We start from the raw sequence: 17,784 nt of genomic DNA on the forward strand, positions 1-17,784 counted from the left end.
ATTATTTATTATCAATTATAAATTGTCTCTCATTTTTACGTCTCAGAGTAAAAAGGAAAATGTAAAATAATTTTAATTATTTCATAATATATATAAATGTATACGATTCATTGCTTGTTCGTTTATACATCATCGGCATATGGCTTCCAAATGTGTATTTAAAAATGTTTTCGTTCTAAGGAATGACTGTGTTTTGATGTATAACTTATAATTGTTAGCCAAAAATAATGATTTTTTAGGAGAAAATATTTTTTATAAAATTTCTTTTCCATTAAAGTAATAAATTCTTTAATATATAAATAATTTGACAGTTTTATCAAGTTTGTATTTGAAAATCAATAAATTTGATCGTCAAAATGTTATTAGAGAGATTTGTCTGCTTATAAGTACAAGAAATATATAGTACAAGGACGAATCGTGCTCTTATAATTGCTACGTACGTAAAACTGATTTGTAATTATTGGAAATAAAATATTTGTAACTGACTTTAAACATTAAACAAGATTTCACGAATTTTATATATTTAAGTGACATCAACTTTATACCGCCATTATTTACGAATCTACGTCATAATTAAAAGAATTCTTACGCGTCAACTTTACATCTTGATAATTTAATCTTAATCTTAATTAATTAATTTCCCATAACGTGTATTTATCTTTACAATTATCAATAATTAAATATAAATAATTATACGGATCGATCGTGTCGAATTTAAACCGTACTAAATTACAAAATATCGACCGACTTTAGTCGCATAATTTTTTTTGGATCACGTAGTTCTAATAATATACATAATTACCAACGTTTCAATCGATTAAGGTTTTGAAAATATACCGCTAGATAGCGCGTCAAATCAAATTTTCTTCAGTCATTGCATATCACTTTTATATTTGATCTTTGACTGTAGATAAACCTCGTAGAGCCCGGTTATCTTTCATTCATCGAATAGGAAAATGGCGTCCTATGCTATTGCACGTCTTTTATCGAGAAATACCGGTGTCTTTAGAAATTCAGTCGTCCGGTTGCATTTATGTGGAGTTAGCGGACAACTTACATGTTACGGAAAATTACTTAACCGTTCAAGAGAACATGTCGTACCTTTTATATCGCAGGTAAACACTCGTAATAACTATACAAAACCTACGAGCTTTTCCAATAATTTGATCTGATACGTGTTTTAATACATATATTATATAACTTAAAATTTTGAAAATTTTTTTTCGAGATATGTCTGTCACGAAACATTATCATTGTTTCAAACATTACTCTTTTGTTCTATATAAGAATCGTATGATTTAAAAAGTTTTCAAAAATCAGATATCATTTTACATGTATCATATACTTTGTACGCATAAGTGATTTTTCGATTTATAAATAAAATTATTGTATATTTTCTTTCTCGAGTGTTTTGTATTATATTCTTCGTAAGTTAAGTTTATACAATCTGATACACGAGGAAGAAACAATTTGTTAATCTTTTCAAAAATCTAAGAGATAGTATCTTTTGAAATTAAGGGCAATTTGGTTATATGCGTAGCGTTTAATATATTTAATATATTTAGGTTAGAATTGGATTTGTTCGTACATATAAGACAAAGCCAACAGTCAAGGATATCGAAGAACGTGTATTACAAGTAGTTCGTGCCTATGACAAAGTTACTGCGGATAAGGTTATAAACTATTTTATTCTGTAAAAAGACATTATTTTGCAGGATATAGAAGAGCTACGAGTCAAGCAGGTGCGCCTCTACAGCTCCAAGCCTCCATTAACACTTGATATAATTCGTCAGCGGGTGCTTTTATTACTCAATTTGTATGATAAAATTGATCCCAAGAAGGTATCTGTCTGCTATAAGAAGTAATGCTTTAAATTTTGTTAATAAGATATTTCTGTAAACGGTCGCGTTTTACGAGATAAATTGGAATTACCAAATGGTACAAGATATAACTAACTTTTGTACCGCATAGATTTTATTACAATATTAATGATGCATTTATAGAAATATCTTAAAAGATAACTTCCTGGGAAAAACGATTGGCTAGTACCTCGCTTGAGTCGTGCTGCTTGTGCATCACTGACATGTACATATAAGTTTTATGTTTAATCAGAAAAATTGGCAACATATTAATATTGCTTTTATATATAATAACATTTATATATATGTACGTGTATATATATATATATATATATTATATTATATCATATCGTATCGTATCATATATTATATAGAATATAAAGGTGTCGTATTGACAGAATAAGATATAACAAAGATCATATTGAAAACTAAGTTGTATTTTATTTATTTTATATGTCAGTTATGCATAATATCTGCATACTTAACGATATATATATATCATATTTAGTAGAATCTTTTACTGAACTGCGTCTGTATTACAGTTGTGCTTGGAATCTCATTTTATAAATGACTTGGGTCTTGATTCCTTGGATCATGTAGAGGTTATTATGGCTGTAGAAGACGAATTTGGATTTGAGATTCCTGATATGGACGCGGAAAAATTATTAACGCCTGGACTTATAGTGCGTTATGTTGCAGATAGAGAAGATATTTACGAGTAATAGAATATATTTATGAGATTACATTAGTAACAGCTCATCATTATTTGTTAAAACAGGTAACAATCATGAAACCTTTTTTTATGGTTGCTCAGAGAGTAACCGAAGTACCTGTTTTTTTCTGTATATAGGCCAATGATCATTAAATAAATAAGATAATCTAATCGTTAGTTTTAGATTCTTTCGCATATTTTTATTCCCAGTTTTTGTAATATCTCCACGATAATTACGCGTTATATGTAATACCGAAGATGTAAATCGTAAATATTTTTTGTTCAAGAAGTTAACTTAAAAAGTAGCGGGAAGATAAGAAAAATCTTGGCACATTTATACGTAGAAAAGAGATATTTTTTGACTTTTGATATGAAAATATTTAAAAATTATTGGTTATATATGACAAAATATATGATATTGGTTTAAATACAAAAGTAGCTCGGCTATTTAAATAAAATGTGCGTGTCGTATGTTTATGATATTTTTGATTTGTTAAAAAAAATAATGCAACATTCGAAAGAAACTTCGTAATTCCCACTAAAAATTAGTAGAGATACGAATGTCGTTTCGTCTAAATACTCGCTTTTGATTGGAGAATATTTATTGTAAAGCGCCATCTGTGACTACGTAGCGTCGGCGCGATAGGAAAGCCGGTTAGTCGCTTTCGAACCATCGCCTCGTACGTTCGTGCGCGTAGTTGACTTTCGATTTACGTAATTTACAACTCGATTTATGTAATAAATAAGCAAGTAGGAGTGATCGACCGTCACGATCCTCGAACGAAGTGCAAATTCGGATAAGAATAGAGAAGATTTTTGTGGAACAAGGAGAAGAACGAGATGGAAAAGGGTGGAGATGTCGCACTTGACTCGCTGGATTTCGTTTGAATGAAAAGTAAGTGATATCTTTGTTTAATTCGTTAGCATCGTCTTTCTTTGCACCATCATTGATCGTACGATTCGACAATTTATGATTTTCTATCGCTCGTCGAGCTTTGTCACTTTGCTACTCGTTTCATTTCGACGGTTGGTTAATGCGCGCGAAATTACGTTCGATTCAAATGACGCAGCGTAGGAGGGAATAATGGCGGACGTGAGTGAGAATGCGCGAAATAGAACATTTTCGAACGAGGACGTATTGCTTTTTCGAATTGGCCTATCTGCTACAGATTTTTCTACAATTTGACAAATTTTCGATTTCAGAACAACCTCGCAATGTTACTCGTGCCTACACCGACGAGTGGAAAGTAAACAAATAGAATAATCGTAAACACACGGTCACGTAAAGTAGCTTCGATCTATACGTCGATTAGTTTAATATTTACTAATTTCTTTTGATCCGAACTTCTCCGCACGATATTTACGATGGAGAGAGACGATCGGGTGGACGGAGGAGTAAGATTATTTTCGTCAAATTTGAGAAGTCGCGAGTACGCGGAAGAGATTGCGAATTTGGAGGACGAGCTGAAGCGAGCTTATTGGAAGAAGTCGTTGAAGTTACAGATCGCTTCGAAGGAAGCCGAGAAGAGTTTGGAGATGGCAAAGGGTCGTTTGGAGACGGAGGCAAATAGATTGCGCGCGTCGATCGAGTCGGAGGAGGAGGATCGTCGTCGTCTTCGAAGGATCGCCGAGGAGAGAGAGCGCGCGAGCTGCGAGCTCGCGGAGAGAGAGGCGAGGAAGAAAGAGGAGAAAGAGAGACGGAGGGAGGAAGGGCTAAGGGAGAGAGAGGTCCTCGAGGAGGTCGAGAGGAGGTTGGAGGAGCGCGAGAAGTCGAGGACGTTGGAGAGGAAACTCGAACTGCGCGCGGAGAGGGCGGAGGAGAGGAGGATGGTCGCGGAGCTCAGGGAGATTCGTAGGGCGAACGAGAGGGAGGAGGAAGAGAGGATAAAGAGGGACGGGGAGAGATATTCGCGGGAGATCGAACGAAGGGCGAACGAAGCGAGGAGCCGAGCGAGCGAGCACGAGGAACGACGAGAACGGGTTCTTACATCGCTGCTCTCTACGATTCTCGAGGAGGACGCGAGAAAGCGAGAGAGGGAACTCCTCCTCCAGGAACTCGTCCTGCTGGAGATGGAGCTGGACCGAGCGATCAACGATTGGAAGGAGAGGAGCGCAAGGTCCAGGAGGACCCTGGAACTGCTCGACTCTTTGAACGAACAGATTAGCTTGACGGAACTCTGCAAGCTTGACTTCCTACGTCGCGATAAGGAATTCGCCGAGGAGACCATGAGGAGATTGGCCCAAGACGAGAGAACTCTTCGATTAACGGCCGAAGCCAAGAGAAGGGCGCTATTGAGATATCGCGAGGATCTCGAACGAATGATCGCCGAACGTCGGAGGATAAGGGACGAGGAAATTCGTAGGATCGAGAGGGAGTTCGAGGAGGAACGTAGATCGGAGGAATTAAGGGCGGCGAGCGTCGAGAGAGAGCGCCGCTACTTACTGCTCGAGCATGCTTCGAACGTTGGAGAATTTTTGAACGAGAGACATCTTACCGAGAGGGAGCGAGCCCTACTCGACGATTCTCTTTTATCGCGGACAACGGGATGAAGCTCGAGGGAGATGGTAGCGCGAAGATTGGGAGAGGGCTGCGCTACCGCTTTAATGGCGTCTTACCGCTCTGGCGAGGCGCTCAACCCTTCTAAGATGATATCGTTACTCGGTACCTTTAACAAACTCGACGAAAGCGATTGGGGCGATTTAATTCGCTATTCGATTCGGAATCGTATCGAGGAGCGAGCGAGAGATAGGGGGAGGATCGATGATAAAAGAAATCGTTTACTTTTCTTTCTCACTTTTCACTCCGCAAAGAATAATGCGAATTTCGAAGATCGGATTCACCCCGGAAAAGGAACGTCGCTGTCGTCGTACGCCGAAAGTACGGGCAAATAAACGACCGCTGGATCTTCTCGATCCCAATGAAAAGGGCCAATAAAAATACTGGGAAGACCAGTGGCGTCGGCTCGTCGAAGATAGCGCCTTGAAATTTATAGCGGTTGGACGTTCCGGCGATCGCCTACCGAACCGAGTTCGAAGTACGAGTAGACACATCGATATTCTTACGTCGAGTTTCGAGGAGCACAAAACTGGCAAACCGGATCCGGATCGCTTCGATAAACTTCGAATCGCTTTATTTTTCAAATTTATCCTTTACTTGCTTACGTTTTACTACTTGTAGTTGCAGCGATACGTTCCTTCTCGAGAAAATATCGATATACATCGTTGAAGGGATCGAAAGAATCGATTAGAATACTATTTACTCGAGAGATATTTACTCGACTCGAGATCGTTATCTGTTTTAAAGTTTCTTTCTTTCTAGGTAGAGCTAATCGCTTTAATCGGAATAGACGGAATGGACTCTGATCTCGCGATTATGAGAGAGAGAGAGAGAAGGAGAACCACCGTTGTCCCTTGTACTTTTAATAATTTTATATTCGAGTTAAATGGCGATATGAATTATGTCCGATCGTATACGGCGGGGTGGTTGCAAGGGTCTCTTGCGAAACGAAAAGTTTCGGTGGGAATAACGCGATGCGCAACGAGGCGAAAAGTTTCCGTACCTTTCGTTGAGGGGGTTGCACAGCTAAGCGTAACGCCCTAGGCACCTGTCGGCAGATGTTACTCGACCGTTAGAGAATATTTCAAAGATTTTCCCTTCGCACGCGTTCCCTTTAACTCCAAACTCTTCGTTCGCTAGGTCGAGCAAAACATATCGCATCGTCCCTTTTCTTTTATCTCTTTTAATTATTAACTTATTAATTGATTAATCGCGCGTATCAAATATATTTCTTCCTCCTCGATTATTCATTATATATTTTTAGAAGACGAATAAAGACAAAAAGAAATATTGATTTGAATTTTTGTCGCAGACGGTTTAACGTATAGATTGAACGTTAACTCGCATAAGAGGGGAACAATGGGAAAAGGGAGGTGCGCGAGTTTAATGTAAGTTAAATCTCTGCTAGATGCGTATGTGTGTGTGCGTGCGCGCGCGCGCATTGTGCACACATACGTTCGCTGCTGTGGGCGATCAGAGAGCCGGATGAGAAAAGAGAGGAAGCCCTCTTGCCTTCTTCGCTCGCCTTGCTTAACCTCTATCATTCTCTTTTCCTATCCTTCCTCGTGCTTCCATCTCTTTCTCTCTCTCTCTCTCTCTCTCTCTCTCTCTCTCTCTCTCTCTCTCTCTCGCTCGCTCGCTCGCTCGCTCACTCGCTCTCGAATAATGGGCCTTCTCTCGGGCCCACGGGTCGGGGTCGGGGTCGAAGCGTCTCTCTATCTCTCCTTCTTCAGTCTCCTTGATCCTGCTCCTCTGTCTCTCATTGGTCCCTCCGTGTAATTCCTCTTCGCGAAAATCCTCGGAATAGACTCGATCTCATCCTGGAAAATGGGATCATCTCTATTCGTCGATACGTAACTAATTCTATATCTTTTTTTTTATCTTATTATTTATCTAAACCTATGCAAATTATGTACAATTTAATCATTAATGCGTCTTATAACAGTGGCGAGGCTATCGAGCCTATCTCCGATATCGACTACGATATTACAGGGATGAACAAAATCGAACGACGCTCGATCACATTGTTCTTATTAAGAACCATCGACGTCTTCGTATTATCTGTATTACAGTGTGTTATAGTTTTACGTTTTCAAAAATGTATAAAGTTAAGTTTTCTTCGTCTCGCGATAAAAGCAAAGTTACGATCAAATTAAAATTACGATTGATCGACTTAAATCAAATAATTGTCGCGCGAACTAATATATATATACATACATACATACATACATATATATATATATATATATATATATATATATAAATTAATGGCATATATAGGTGTCTAAAGTAATCATTTCTTGGATCATGTTTGAAAGGTAAAGACGAATGTTAAAAAAATTGTAAGATTCCTTGGTTGAAACTCGACTCGACTCGTCTCGAGGGAATATACTCGGTTCTCGGTTACAGATGTCCTCGTCGTGAGCCGATTAAGAAGACGAGGTGCGATGTTGCAGAGATCTTCGCCATGAGCGAGAGCCGGGTTTACACCGGTCCAGCCACGCTCGCCGAACGTCAACCGTTCAGCAGGAATGGGAAGGCACTCAGGTGTGATTATCTTTAAACGCATAGACATCGTTTGTCTTTCGACGGTACTTCGTCTTTAACCTTTGACCCTTTTGCTAATTTTATATTTCCATCCTTTTATTTCTTTTATTTCGTTTCGGATATCGATCGTATTACATGGCGCGAATTCGTCAACATCTCCAGGTGGTAGCTTACAGAAAATTAACGAGTTTATCAAAGTTTATCGCGTTAAGTCATCGAGTTCGCATCGTCGAGTCGATAATCGTATCAATTTATGCGTTACACGCTCGTGAACGTTAATCTTCTGTAACTCGTACTCTAAAAAGATTTATGTTTTAAAGACTTTCGATCGTTTTCGAAATTCTCTCGTCGAGATAAACAAAGATCTTATAACGTTAACGGTGTCCTAACGAGATATCCTACGGACTATTAAGACTAAATGATTATTCTGTTATGATAAATATTTTTTTTTTTTTGATTACAGAGGTTCGAAAAAAAGCGTATTGTTTTACACGACGGATTGCGGCGACGATAAAGACGATCGCGGTGGTGTTAAACTGGAGCAACGATCGGTCTCATTGGTGAGTTCTATGTTATATACGATTATTTGTCGATACGCGTGTATTTGTTATAAAGCGAAAGAGTGCTAAGATATTTTCCAAGTTGCGCGAACAATACTACTTTCAATCGTTTCGAGCCGTAGGCGTGATGATTATCGTTAGATGCACCAAAACTATGCGCGGCGACCGAAGCTAATGTAACTTTCAACAAGAAAATCGTTAGATAATTATAAGTAAAGTCTAATGCATTCGCGTTATTTCTGATATATAACATTTTTAGTAATAGTAAAGTTTCAAAGTTTGTCTATGAATTTTCTTATATTTTTTATTTATAAAAGAAATGACGACAAATATTAAACGAATAGACGAATTCGTCTGCAAAATCGGTTTTTTTTTGTATCAACGTGTTAACTTGCATCAGCCCTTCGAATTTTCAAAGTCACGTGAACCGAAAATTGCCGAGTCCGCAAATTCCTCGATTTAATAGAAAGACCTTAGGTAGTTATCATAATTATAGAGTGTAGCCAAGGAAGGTCTGGCCAAAAAATGGAGGCACCGGTTTTTAGAGTAGAGAATAAAAGGAAATAAAAGTGTGGCATGAAAGCCATTTACGGAGAGAAAATCTGGTTCGAAGATAAAATAAGAAAAAAAAAAGAAAAAAAAAAGAAACGACAAAGATAATGCTTCATTTTTGTTTGGTAGTCACACGCATACGCACATACACCTCGTCATCCGTTTGTTTAATGGAATATTTTTCAAACCAATTGCGAATATTTTACGTCGTTATCAACTATCATATTTTGTTTCCTTCCGTTGTTGTGTCTGTTCCAGAATTAAAGTTTCGTCTCTTCCTCGTGCTTTTATGCTCGTCCTACGTGCACCATTCGCACGCGTGCATTCTCACATCCTACGCTCGCAAATCGTGCGAGCACGCACGTACATATACGAACACACACACGCGCACACAATATATTTTTCTCTTGAAAATAAAACGAGCATTTAAACGTCTACCGTTCAATCGAACGAACATATTTTTATTCGATTGTGATTTATAAGATTTAATCGGTCAGTGTTTATTATTTCGATAGAAAAATCATACAAGTACACATTTTCGATTATTATACGAGAGATTGCCTGTGCGAAATCACGAATAAATTAATTTCATTTGTCCGTCGTTTATTATAAATCTCACGTAATCGAATCGAATCGAATCGAATTAAATTAATTTCCCCTAACGATCGTTAGACTTACCTCGACTTAGCTGAGTTAACGGAGTAAAGATAGCCGCCGGTTATAATATTTTCCTTTTACTTTTATGTTCTCGAAACGCGAACGCACTCGCAAGCACGAGTACATGTCTCTCCTGTGTAATCGACATTGGAGGTCGCCTTAACAGATCGATCCTATAATTGTCATCGAAGGTAGGTATGTCGAACGATATTTAACGAAAAGATACGAAAGGTAGACATTATCTTGTTTCCGTGAGAAACTTCAATGAAGGAGGGGGAGTCGTGGACAAACGTCGACTTGCCATGCAATTTTACGGTTCGTAACGAAAACGGCACTGCATATGTCGCATATTATATATATGTGTGTGTGTATTCGTGTGTGTGTATATATATATATATATATACACATGCTTATGCGCATACTATATGGGCGTAGATGAATCACAAGGATTTGTAAGAATCACAACTCGTTGATCTTCTTAGTGGAAGCAGAGGATGCACTTTAAGGAGGCTCCCTTCGAAGCGGATTACATTGATTTTAAATCGTATCTATTTTACTATGCTTTTGTGAGATTGAAAAAATATGATATGCGGAATAGAAAAGAATCTAATATCGTTCTCAAAAGGATCAGGGCTCGTCGTAATCGTCGTTCGTTACTGGTTTTGTTGGACAGTGCGAAAGGTCATCGCGCGTCCTGCACGTTGACCTAATTCTTTAACTATAGTCATATAGTCTGTCTAAGTGTGTCTTTGAACATTCTTACTTTCGCTCGATATTTGTGGTGAGAAGCGAACAATAGTTCTTTTAAATGAAATTATTTTCTTTGAAAGTCTTACTTGGCTTTAATCACTTGTCAGGATTGCTACGGATTACACTTGCTATTTTTTGTAAATTTCCCGCTCTCTGTTGGAACTATTATTTATCGTCAACAATAACTACTTTCTTTCAGACCGCTCTACATACCAATACCGGTGCCCAGCAACAACTATTGGAGCCGAGAATGGCGCAACTGGAGACCTTGGAGGCGAAGGTAATATATTCGTCATAAAGTTCATCGAAGCCGGATTTCGCGATTAAGCCCTTCGAGTGAACTTATCGAACGCGGAAGCAAACCGTACAAGCTACTTACGTACGCACGAGAAGAACTGTCAAAGAACGTGGAACGTATTTAACGAATTATCCAGTTTTTTGCTCGTAAATACTGTACTTTAAGTGGTAAAATTCGTTCGGCCTGTCGAGAAAGATACGGTGAGTGTAAAAAATTTTCTTGCACTTTCGTCATAGGTGTCGCAATATTTATGTTTTTTTGCTTTTTTTTTTTTCTTTTCTATATAGCACGTCATTATAATTCTTACATATTTATTAGCTATTATACGCGATCAAGAATAGACAAATATTTATCAACAATTCAAATTGTCTAACTTTATGCTAATTCTGATTATAACTGAAGGGTTAGAAAAAACTTAAAAAATTTCAATCTTTTCTCAATTTTTTTGTCTCAGTATCGAGGAAGTTTGATTAAGCAAAAGTCGTAAGTAGTTTATAATCGTCGCAATTTGTTGAATTTCCTGATTCTACCCTCGTTAGTCTTGACAATGAGAATGATGAGAGTCTTACCGTACGGACACGTGCACGTCCGTTTGTTTACAGTCGACTGTCGTTTAAAACGTGATCGAGGTGTAACTCTTCTTCTGCTTCTCCTCCTCCTCCTCCTTCTCTTCCTCCTCCTCCTCCTTCTTCTTCGAGGATAAAGGAAGAGGTAGGAAAAGAAAAGAAAAAGAGAAAGAAAAGAAATGAACAAAAAATGAACAAAAAAAAAGTAAAGGCGAAGGCGATGGACCGCTTTTATTGGCGGTTCGGCGATAGCCCCCACGGGAGATCTTAAGGCCGTTCAACCAGTGATTTATATGCAGATGCGGGACGCAAAGAAAGCCCGACTCGCGTTTGGGAACCCGCATCACTATATACGCAATGGCGTCGAATACGCCATCGCATAACTTTTTTTTTCCCTTAATTTTCTACGCCAACGATTTTTCAAACAACGTTCATTTTTCTCCTACTCTCTAGTTGTAACTTTTTATTTTTCTAATTATCTGTTAAAAATGTAATAGAAAAAAAATTCATTCGTCAAGTGCCTACATATGGTATTCTTAATTCATTAAGTATTCCTAAGTTTCGCTCGTTAACTTTCTCTCGATTTTGTCTTTCGATTATTTTTACAAAAAGATCAGGCTTTTTGTTCTTCCCTCGTGGTTACCACCTACTCAGGGACGGTTCGATGTACCTCTGAGTTCTTTTGCGAAACAGGTACCAGTCATAAAAATGCTGAGGTACACCCAACTCTATTTCCCTCCCTTTCTCTCTCTCTCTCTCTCTCTCTCTCTCTTACGAAGCTGTTATTCCTTTGAAAGTGTTAGGGTCCTATATCAGTAGTCTCCATTTTCAAAGTTCTTTTTTTCTCATTTTTCTTCTTTTCGTTTTTTCTTTGTTACCTTCGAATGCCCTCAATTTCATGAAGTAGAATTTGTAAAAAAAATTGGTTTCGTTTGGCTCGACTTATCTTTTATCCTTTGAGATGATAATTTGTCAATTAATATTAATGATTTTCTTTATCGAATTTATTATTTTAAGCATTTGTTCCTTTCATTTTCGAAGAATTAAATCGACTATGCGTTTGGAATATTTCTAAAATTATTTCGATCTAGTAGTAACATTTTTCCTTGTAAGATACACCGAATAAAAAATTCATCTCTTTTTCTCTCTCTTGAGTCAAAAGGAAGTTTTCAGAAAGAAAATAAAAATGAAGTAATGAAACACTATGTTCGGAGAAAAATTAAACGATTGTTGGTGTACAAAGAAAAGTTCTCGTCAAAGTATATTTGTTCGAAAGTTCGCTCGGAATGTTTTTCAAGTGATCTCGATGAATCTATTTTATGATTCTTTTTAATATCAAAATTTCTTACGATATAAAAGAGATTTTATATTGGTTTATACAACTTTATCAGCGGATATTGCATGTACGATAACAAAGAAGAGAGGGAGATAAACTCTAGCAGAGACAATTTTTTTCGAGTTTGATCAGAAAAGATCTAACCCGTAGTAACGAAAGTCGGATAAATAGGTATCTATGTACTTATATATATAGTAGGTGCATCGAGAGAGTATTATTTTCCCTTCATGAAAGCGTGCACAGGTTCCCATATCTAATGGCCGTCTCTGAAGCTTCCCGGAAACTAACGTACTCTCGGTACGTGGGGTGGGGAGAAAAGCATGAGAGAATCAGAACAATGATATTACCATCAACGGGAGACTCTTTTACTATCACGGAAGAGATTCGAGAGAGAACGTTTCCTCGTCGTTTCTTTCCAAGAGAAAATGGAAAATTTTGTTTTTCTTTTTTCTCTTTTATAGCCTTGAACAAATAATAGCATGAACTTTCGCCGATTATTATTATTATTATTATCATCATAAAGTTTTACATGGAGCTTTTCTTCGTTAATATATTTTTTATTTTTAATATTTATCCGTATATATATGTATATATATATATATATAATAATTATTTATATACTTACAGATATACGTATATACATACGCGCGCTACAGTACAAAAACTTGTCTGACGATATGCTATTATTAAGAATTATAAAATCATATATAGTTTAATGCGCATTAATAAATAAACTTTAGTGTCCGTTTATCAATCATTGGTGAACATAAATCGGGATAGATCCTAACTCGGGGTTATATTTGATCTGTTCAGATGGCGAGCATCGAAGTATCCCTTTCGACGACACCAAGAAGAAAGAAGGGTGGTAGTCTAGCTGGTGGGGTAACGTCTGCCGTCGGTCACCGTAATAAAGATCATTATAAAGAACTCGACGCCCTTCGTGTAGCCCTTCGCGATAAGGAAAATATTATACAGACGTAAGTGGACTTCTTCCTTCTCTTCCTTTTACAAAGAACCTTTCATCCTGCATCGAGTCCATTGTTATTTTTTTTCTCTTTTCTTTCTTTTCGTTTTTCTTCTTCTTCTTTTTATAGGTTGAAGGGTCAATTGTGCAATAGCTTGAGCAACCGACTAGCCTTGCGAAATGGTGCTGCACCACCCTTGACCGAGGCTGACAGGAAAGCTACCGAGGAAAGACTTCAAAGGCTAAGACGTGACGCAGACAACAAGAGATTGGCTATAAAGAATCTTAAACTTGCTTTGGAACGTTTGGATATAACCGAGTAAGGCGATGGAGTTAATATTTTCGTAAATTTCTTTCTTCCGCTTTTTTCGTTTTTCTTTCCTTCTCTTTTTTTATTCTTTCAAGTACGTCTAAAGTTCAACGAACGAAAATAGAAACTCGTATCTCGTGTTTCTCGTGGAGAAAGCATCAAGAAAAGTTCGTTTCCGTAAGTCGAGAAAATTGAAGTTCGCTCCTCGATTCCTATTTCAGTAACATCGACGTTCGCATACAACAAGCAGAACTGGAATACAGGCTAGGTCGCGAAGAACTCGAGCTTTTGACTCTACGGGAAGAGAGCAGGGCTCTTCAGACGGCGTTGGAATTGGCAGAAACCCAAGAGAAACGGAAAAATGATACCATATACAGGTTGGTTCGTCTCTTTGTATCATCTACCTTTACCTAGGTATACGTCAGTACGTTTGTCTCGTGACGCAATTGCTCTCGAAGACCTATGCGAAATTTATTTCCATCCTTTACATTCCGCACGGCACACGATGAGACAGCATGATGAATACTTTACGAACGACCAAGCTACAGGCTGTTAGAAAAGATCCTGTAAGGCAACAACTGTTATCCCCTTTCCATTGTCTTTTATTTATTTTACATCGTAATCTTTTGAGTAACTCGACAGAGATAGAGATAGATGGAGAGAGATAGAGGTAGAGGTGGACAGATAGAGAGAGAGAGAGAGAGAGAGAGAGAGAGAGAGAGAGAGAGAGAGAGACACGAATTTAGATTTAGGTTTAGACCACTTCGAGTTGAATTTGTCACGCTTATTACAAATCTATCATCTTAGCTGCATTTCCGGGTCGACGCAAGTCACCGTACATGCCGTCGAAGTCAGTGCCGATCCAAAGAGTCCTCGTTTCGGTGCTGGACCAAGAGACGAGATGCCTGGTCTTTACGTTGATTGGGCTGTTGAAGATTCTGGTCTTTGCAAGGGAGACAGGTATGATTTGAATCAATCGTCTTACAAATACGATTATATTTGATCTTCGAGTAATTAATAACGATTAGATCATCGTTAAATGAGTAACCTATCCCAGTGATTTGTTAAGAGATAATGGTACACTCTTCGATTATCATAATTAGGAATGCAAGCCTTAGAAAGAGCCATTAACGAAACTTGATCTTATTCAATATTAATTGTTCGACGTATTAGATGCGAAAACAGCTTCCTTAAAAATCAACTCGGTTCACGGCCTAGCCGTTATAAAATGCATTGTTAAGAGGATACAAAGAAGAAAGGTGTGAAGTCGGTCGGTTGGGATTTGCATCTATGAGAAAAGATGTGCGATGCTTTATAAATCATTGTTGCATGTACTTTTCGAACTTGTTCATCCAATATATAACTATGTGTATATCATTGTAACGTTACGTATTTTATATTTTCCACGGATAATAGTTATATCCTGGATTTGTTTGAATATCTTGGAATCGTTATACTTGACATAATTTAGATCGAATAGTTTTTCAATGAAATAAGATCAAAGAGTAATTAATGATAATTGAACGTATTCGAATCTATAGAATGTACAGGTAGGTAATAGGCTGACGTGACTCATGTTGTGGAACGTTTGAATCACGGTGACCGCTTAAAGAGGAGCATAGCCATATAGCTGCAACGCGCGTTACTACGGGTGCCCGTTTTATGGATATCGTGGTTAAACAATAGCGCGATCTTGGTACTAGGTTCCCAACGACTCGTCGTAAAGTACGGCGAAATCACCGGAAGTTCGCCTGGTGCCCCCGCTAATTGCACCTCCGTCTTTTACACGACCCTGTCCCTTTTCACCTCTCTCTCTCTCTCTCTCTCTCTCCCTCTGTCTCGTTCGTTCGTTCGTTCTTTCTTTCTTTCTTTCTTCTTTCTTCCTCTTTCTTTCTGCCTGACTCTACTCACCTCCTCCTACTCCTCCTGTGTCAGTTTACTTCTCTGATTCTCTTCACTTTTTCGTCCTACTCGTCGTGTTCACTCGCCGAGGAAATGTGTTGAACCAACATCGTAAAAGAAATTCTTTCGTCAAGCTAAATGAACTTGATATATCGAGCGAAATGTTCAAAGGAACGATGATACGTTAATGATATATCCATAGCTACGTATATGTGTGTACACACATATAATAAAATGTAAACAAGTACGTTCGCAAGATTGGGGACTGTTTCTATAGAACCAGAGCAATTAGGTAAGCTGGTAATATAGCGTCTGATATTGATACTTTAACGCAAGATAACACTACCGACGATTATTTTAGTATATTAAAAGGCGTACTAACGAAATGGTTTCAACGACTTTACCGTAGGATACTCGAGGTGAACGGGAAACTCGTTGTTGGAGCTAACAAAAACGATCTGACGAGACTCTTAGCTGTCGCACCGGACGCGGCACAGATCGTAGTATTACGAAAAGGCGAGTCACTCGCTGCACTGCGGACACTTAGATCCGATAACTTAAGACTGACACATAGAATTGGATATCTCGAGGAACAAGTTAGGGATTTGCTAGCACCGAGCAGAGCAGAACTTCGTGCAACAGATTTGTCATTGACTGGTCAAGAACACGTTCAGGTATCTTTACACTCTGTCCGAGCATTATGAAAAGTTATAGAAAGAGAATGATCTCTCGGTTTTGTTCGGTTGTTTGTAGGTTTTCCAAAAAGGTCCTCAAGTAACGGCGCTAGTCGCTAATTTACCCAGTCCTAAGATCAGAAATCCAACGGAATTAAGACAAAGTTTACCTACGATGAGAAGCAGACAGAGCGATCATGGTAGACACTTTGCTACATCGAGGAGTCCCAAGGAGAACGATTTCTTTTCCGACGGGGTGTCTTACAGTCATCAGAAACCGAGGAATCGACAGAAACATCAAGCTTTTCCTTTAGCCAGGTCCACGGCTAGTCTTGATTGCAAACAGACGCAATCTCAATTACAACGTAGAAGATTGGCAACGATCGAGTCGGGAATGGAAAGTCGGAAAAGTCACCAGTTGCAGACTTTGGAGTTTGATTCCGAACCCACTTATTATCGTCAGGTATTATTACGTTTTTTTCTTTTTTTTTTTTTCTTTTGTTAAATGATAAAAAAAGCATAGCTATCTTTCAACGAGACGATATAGCAGCATGATTCTTACGATTTTCTTAGGATTCCCAATCGCGTGTATCCGAAAATTCAGAAATTCTCAGCACGTACAGTTCGCAAGAGACTAAAGTACGACCGGCACCACCTAAAAAACCACTCAGGCTCTCTCTTCATCGTGCGGCGAGTCTTCAATCCGTCGAAAGTGCACCGCCTGCGGCAGCGACTCTTCACGAGAGCTCTCGTAAACCGTCCAAGAGGAACCACCGTGGCGAGTTTTCCGTGGAAAAGAATTCAACGATGGAAGGAAACCAAGAGACAAACCACAGAATACAGGAAATGCAACCTGATCTTTCGCAACAACCGCCACCACCGCCAAGGACACCTTCCAGAGCGGAATCTTGCCAGAATGCTTTGCGGTGGCCTTCGCCCAAACCGAGATCGCATTTGGCTTCTGTATCAACGGAAAAGTGGTGTTGAGTGTATTAAAATCAAAATACTGGACGAAATATTCAAGAAGAAGATGGAAATACTCAATGAAATGTGACATGTCGTTGACATATTTCACTTAGGATTAGAAGTAGAATGTATTTCATCAATATGTATAGAATTCCGAAAACGACGAAAAGATTACGTTGACTCAAGGTGATATTTTTATAAGTGCACGAATAATACAAGAATTTAATTTATCATCTCGGATGACTTTGGATATTATTTACTTGGAAATCTCCAAAGTATATTTTAAACGGAACAACAAAGTTCTTGAGAAGCCCTTATTCAAATTCCTTATCAAATATTTAATATAATATATATGTATATATTATATATATACACATCAAATTAATATATATATATATATATATATATATATATCAAACCAACGTTAAATATAATTAAAGGAATAGCAACGTTACGTTTCAGGTATATTGCTATAGTCGTCGTATAAATCGTATCAAATAATTCAAATTTGCATAGATAATATATTTGACCATCCGTACAACTCTTAGACACTTATCTCCACTGTTTTGTAAAA

General features: G+C 38.1%; 2 protein-coding genes across 5 annotated transcripts; both read left to right on the forward strand.

Moving 5' to 3' along the window:
• The first annotated feature begins 895 nt into the window (after positions 1-895).
• LOC122634409 (acyl carrier protein, mitochondrial) lies at positions 896-2,748 on the forward strand. Of its 2 annotated transcripts, none has more exons than XM_043823323.1 (3): positions 896-1,115; positions 1,716-1,841; positions 2,402-2,748. In XM_043823323.1, the coding sequence occupies exons 1-3, from the start codon at positions 957-959 to the stop codon at positions 2,579-2,581; spliced, it is 465 nt and encodes a 154-aa protein (XP_043679258.1). In that variant the 5' UTR covers positions 896-956; the 3' UTR covers positions 2,582-2,748. The 2 variants fall into 2 exon arrangements, with proteins under 2 accessions (XP_043679258.1, XP_043679259.1); XM_043823324.1 differs by lacking the exon at positions 1,716-1,841 and adding an exon at positions 1,566-1,673 and having other exon boundaries at positions 897-1,115.
• Positions 2,749-3,210: 462 nt separating this feature from the next.
• Positions 3,211-17,450, forward strand: LOC122634408. 3 transcript variants are annotated; one of them, XM_043823322.1, is made up of 11 exons: positions 3,211-3,466; positions 7,538-7,675; positions 8,139-8,235; positions 10,394-10,474; positions 13,208-13,371; positions 13,489-13,677; positions 13,890-14,045; positions 14,476-14,628; positions 15,980-16,244; positions 16,324-16,707; positions 16,818-17,450. In XM_043823322.1, the coding sequence occupies exons 2-11, from the start codon at positions 7,596-7,598 to the stop codon at positions 17,229-17,231; spliced, it is 1,983 nt and encodes a 660-aa protein (XP_043679257.1). In that variant the 5' UTR covers positions 3,211-3,466; positions 7,538-7,595; the 3' UTR covers positions 17,232-17,450. The 3 variants fall into 3 exon arrangements, with proteins under 3 accessions (XP_043679257.1, XP_043679254.1, XP_043679255.1); XM_043823319.1 differs by lacking the exon at positions 3,211-3,466 and adding an exon at positions 5,839-6,981; XM_043823320.1 differs by lacking the exon at positions 3,211-3,466 and adding an exon at positions 7,387-7,446.
• Positions 17,451-17,784: the final 334 nt, after the last annotated feature.

The sequence above is a fragment of the Vespula pensylvanica genome, chromosome 14, assembly GCF_014466175.1.
Source record: "Vespula pensylvanica isolate Volc-1 chromosome 14, ASM1446617v1, whole genome shotgun sequence".
Taxonomy (NCBI): domain Eukaryota; kingdom Metazoa; phylum Arthropoda; class Insecta; order Hymenoptera; family Vespidae; genus Vespula; species Vespula pensylvanica.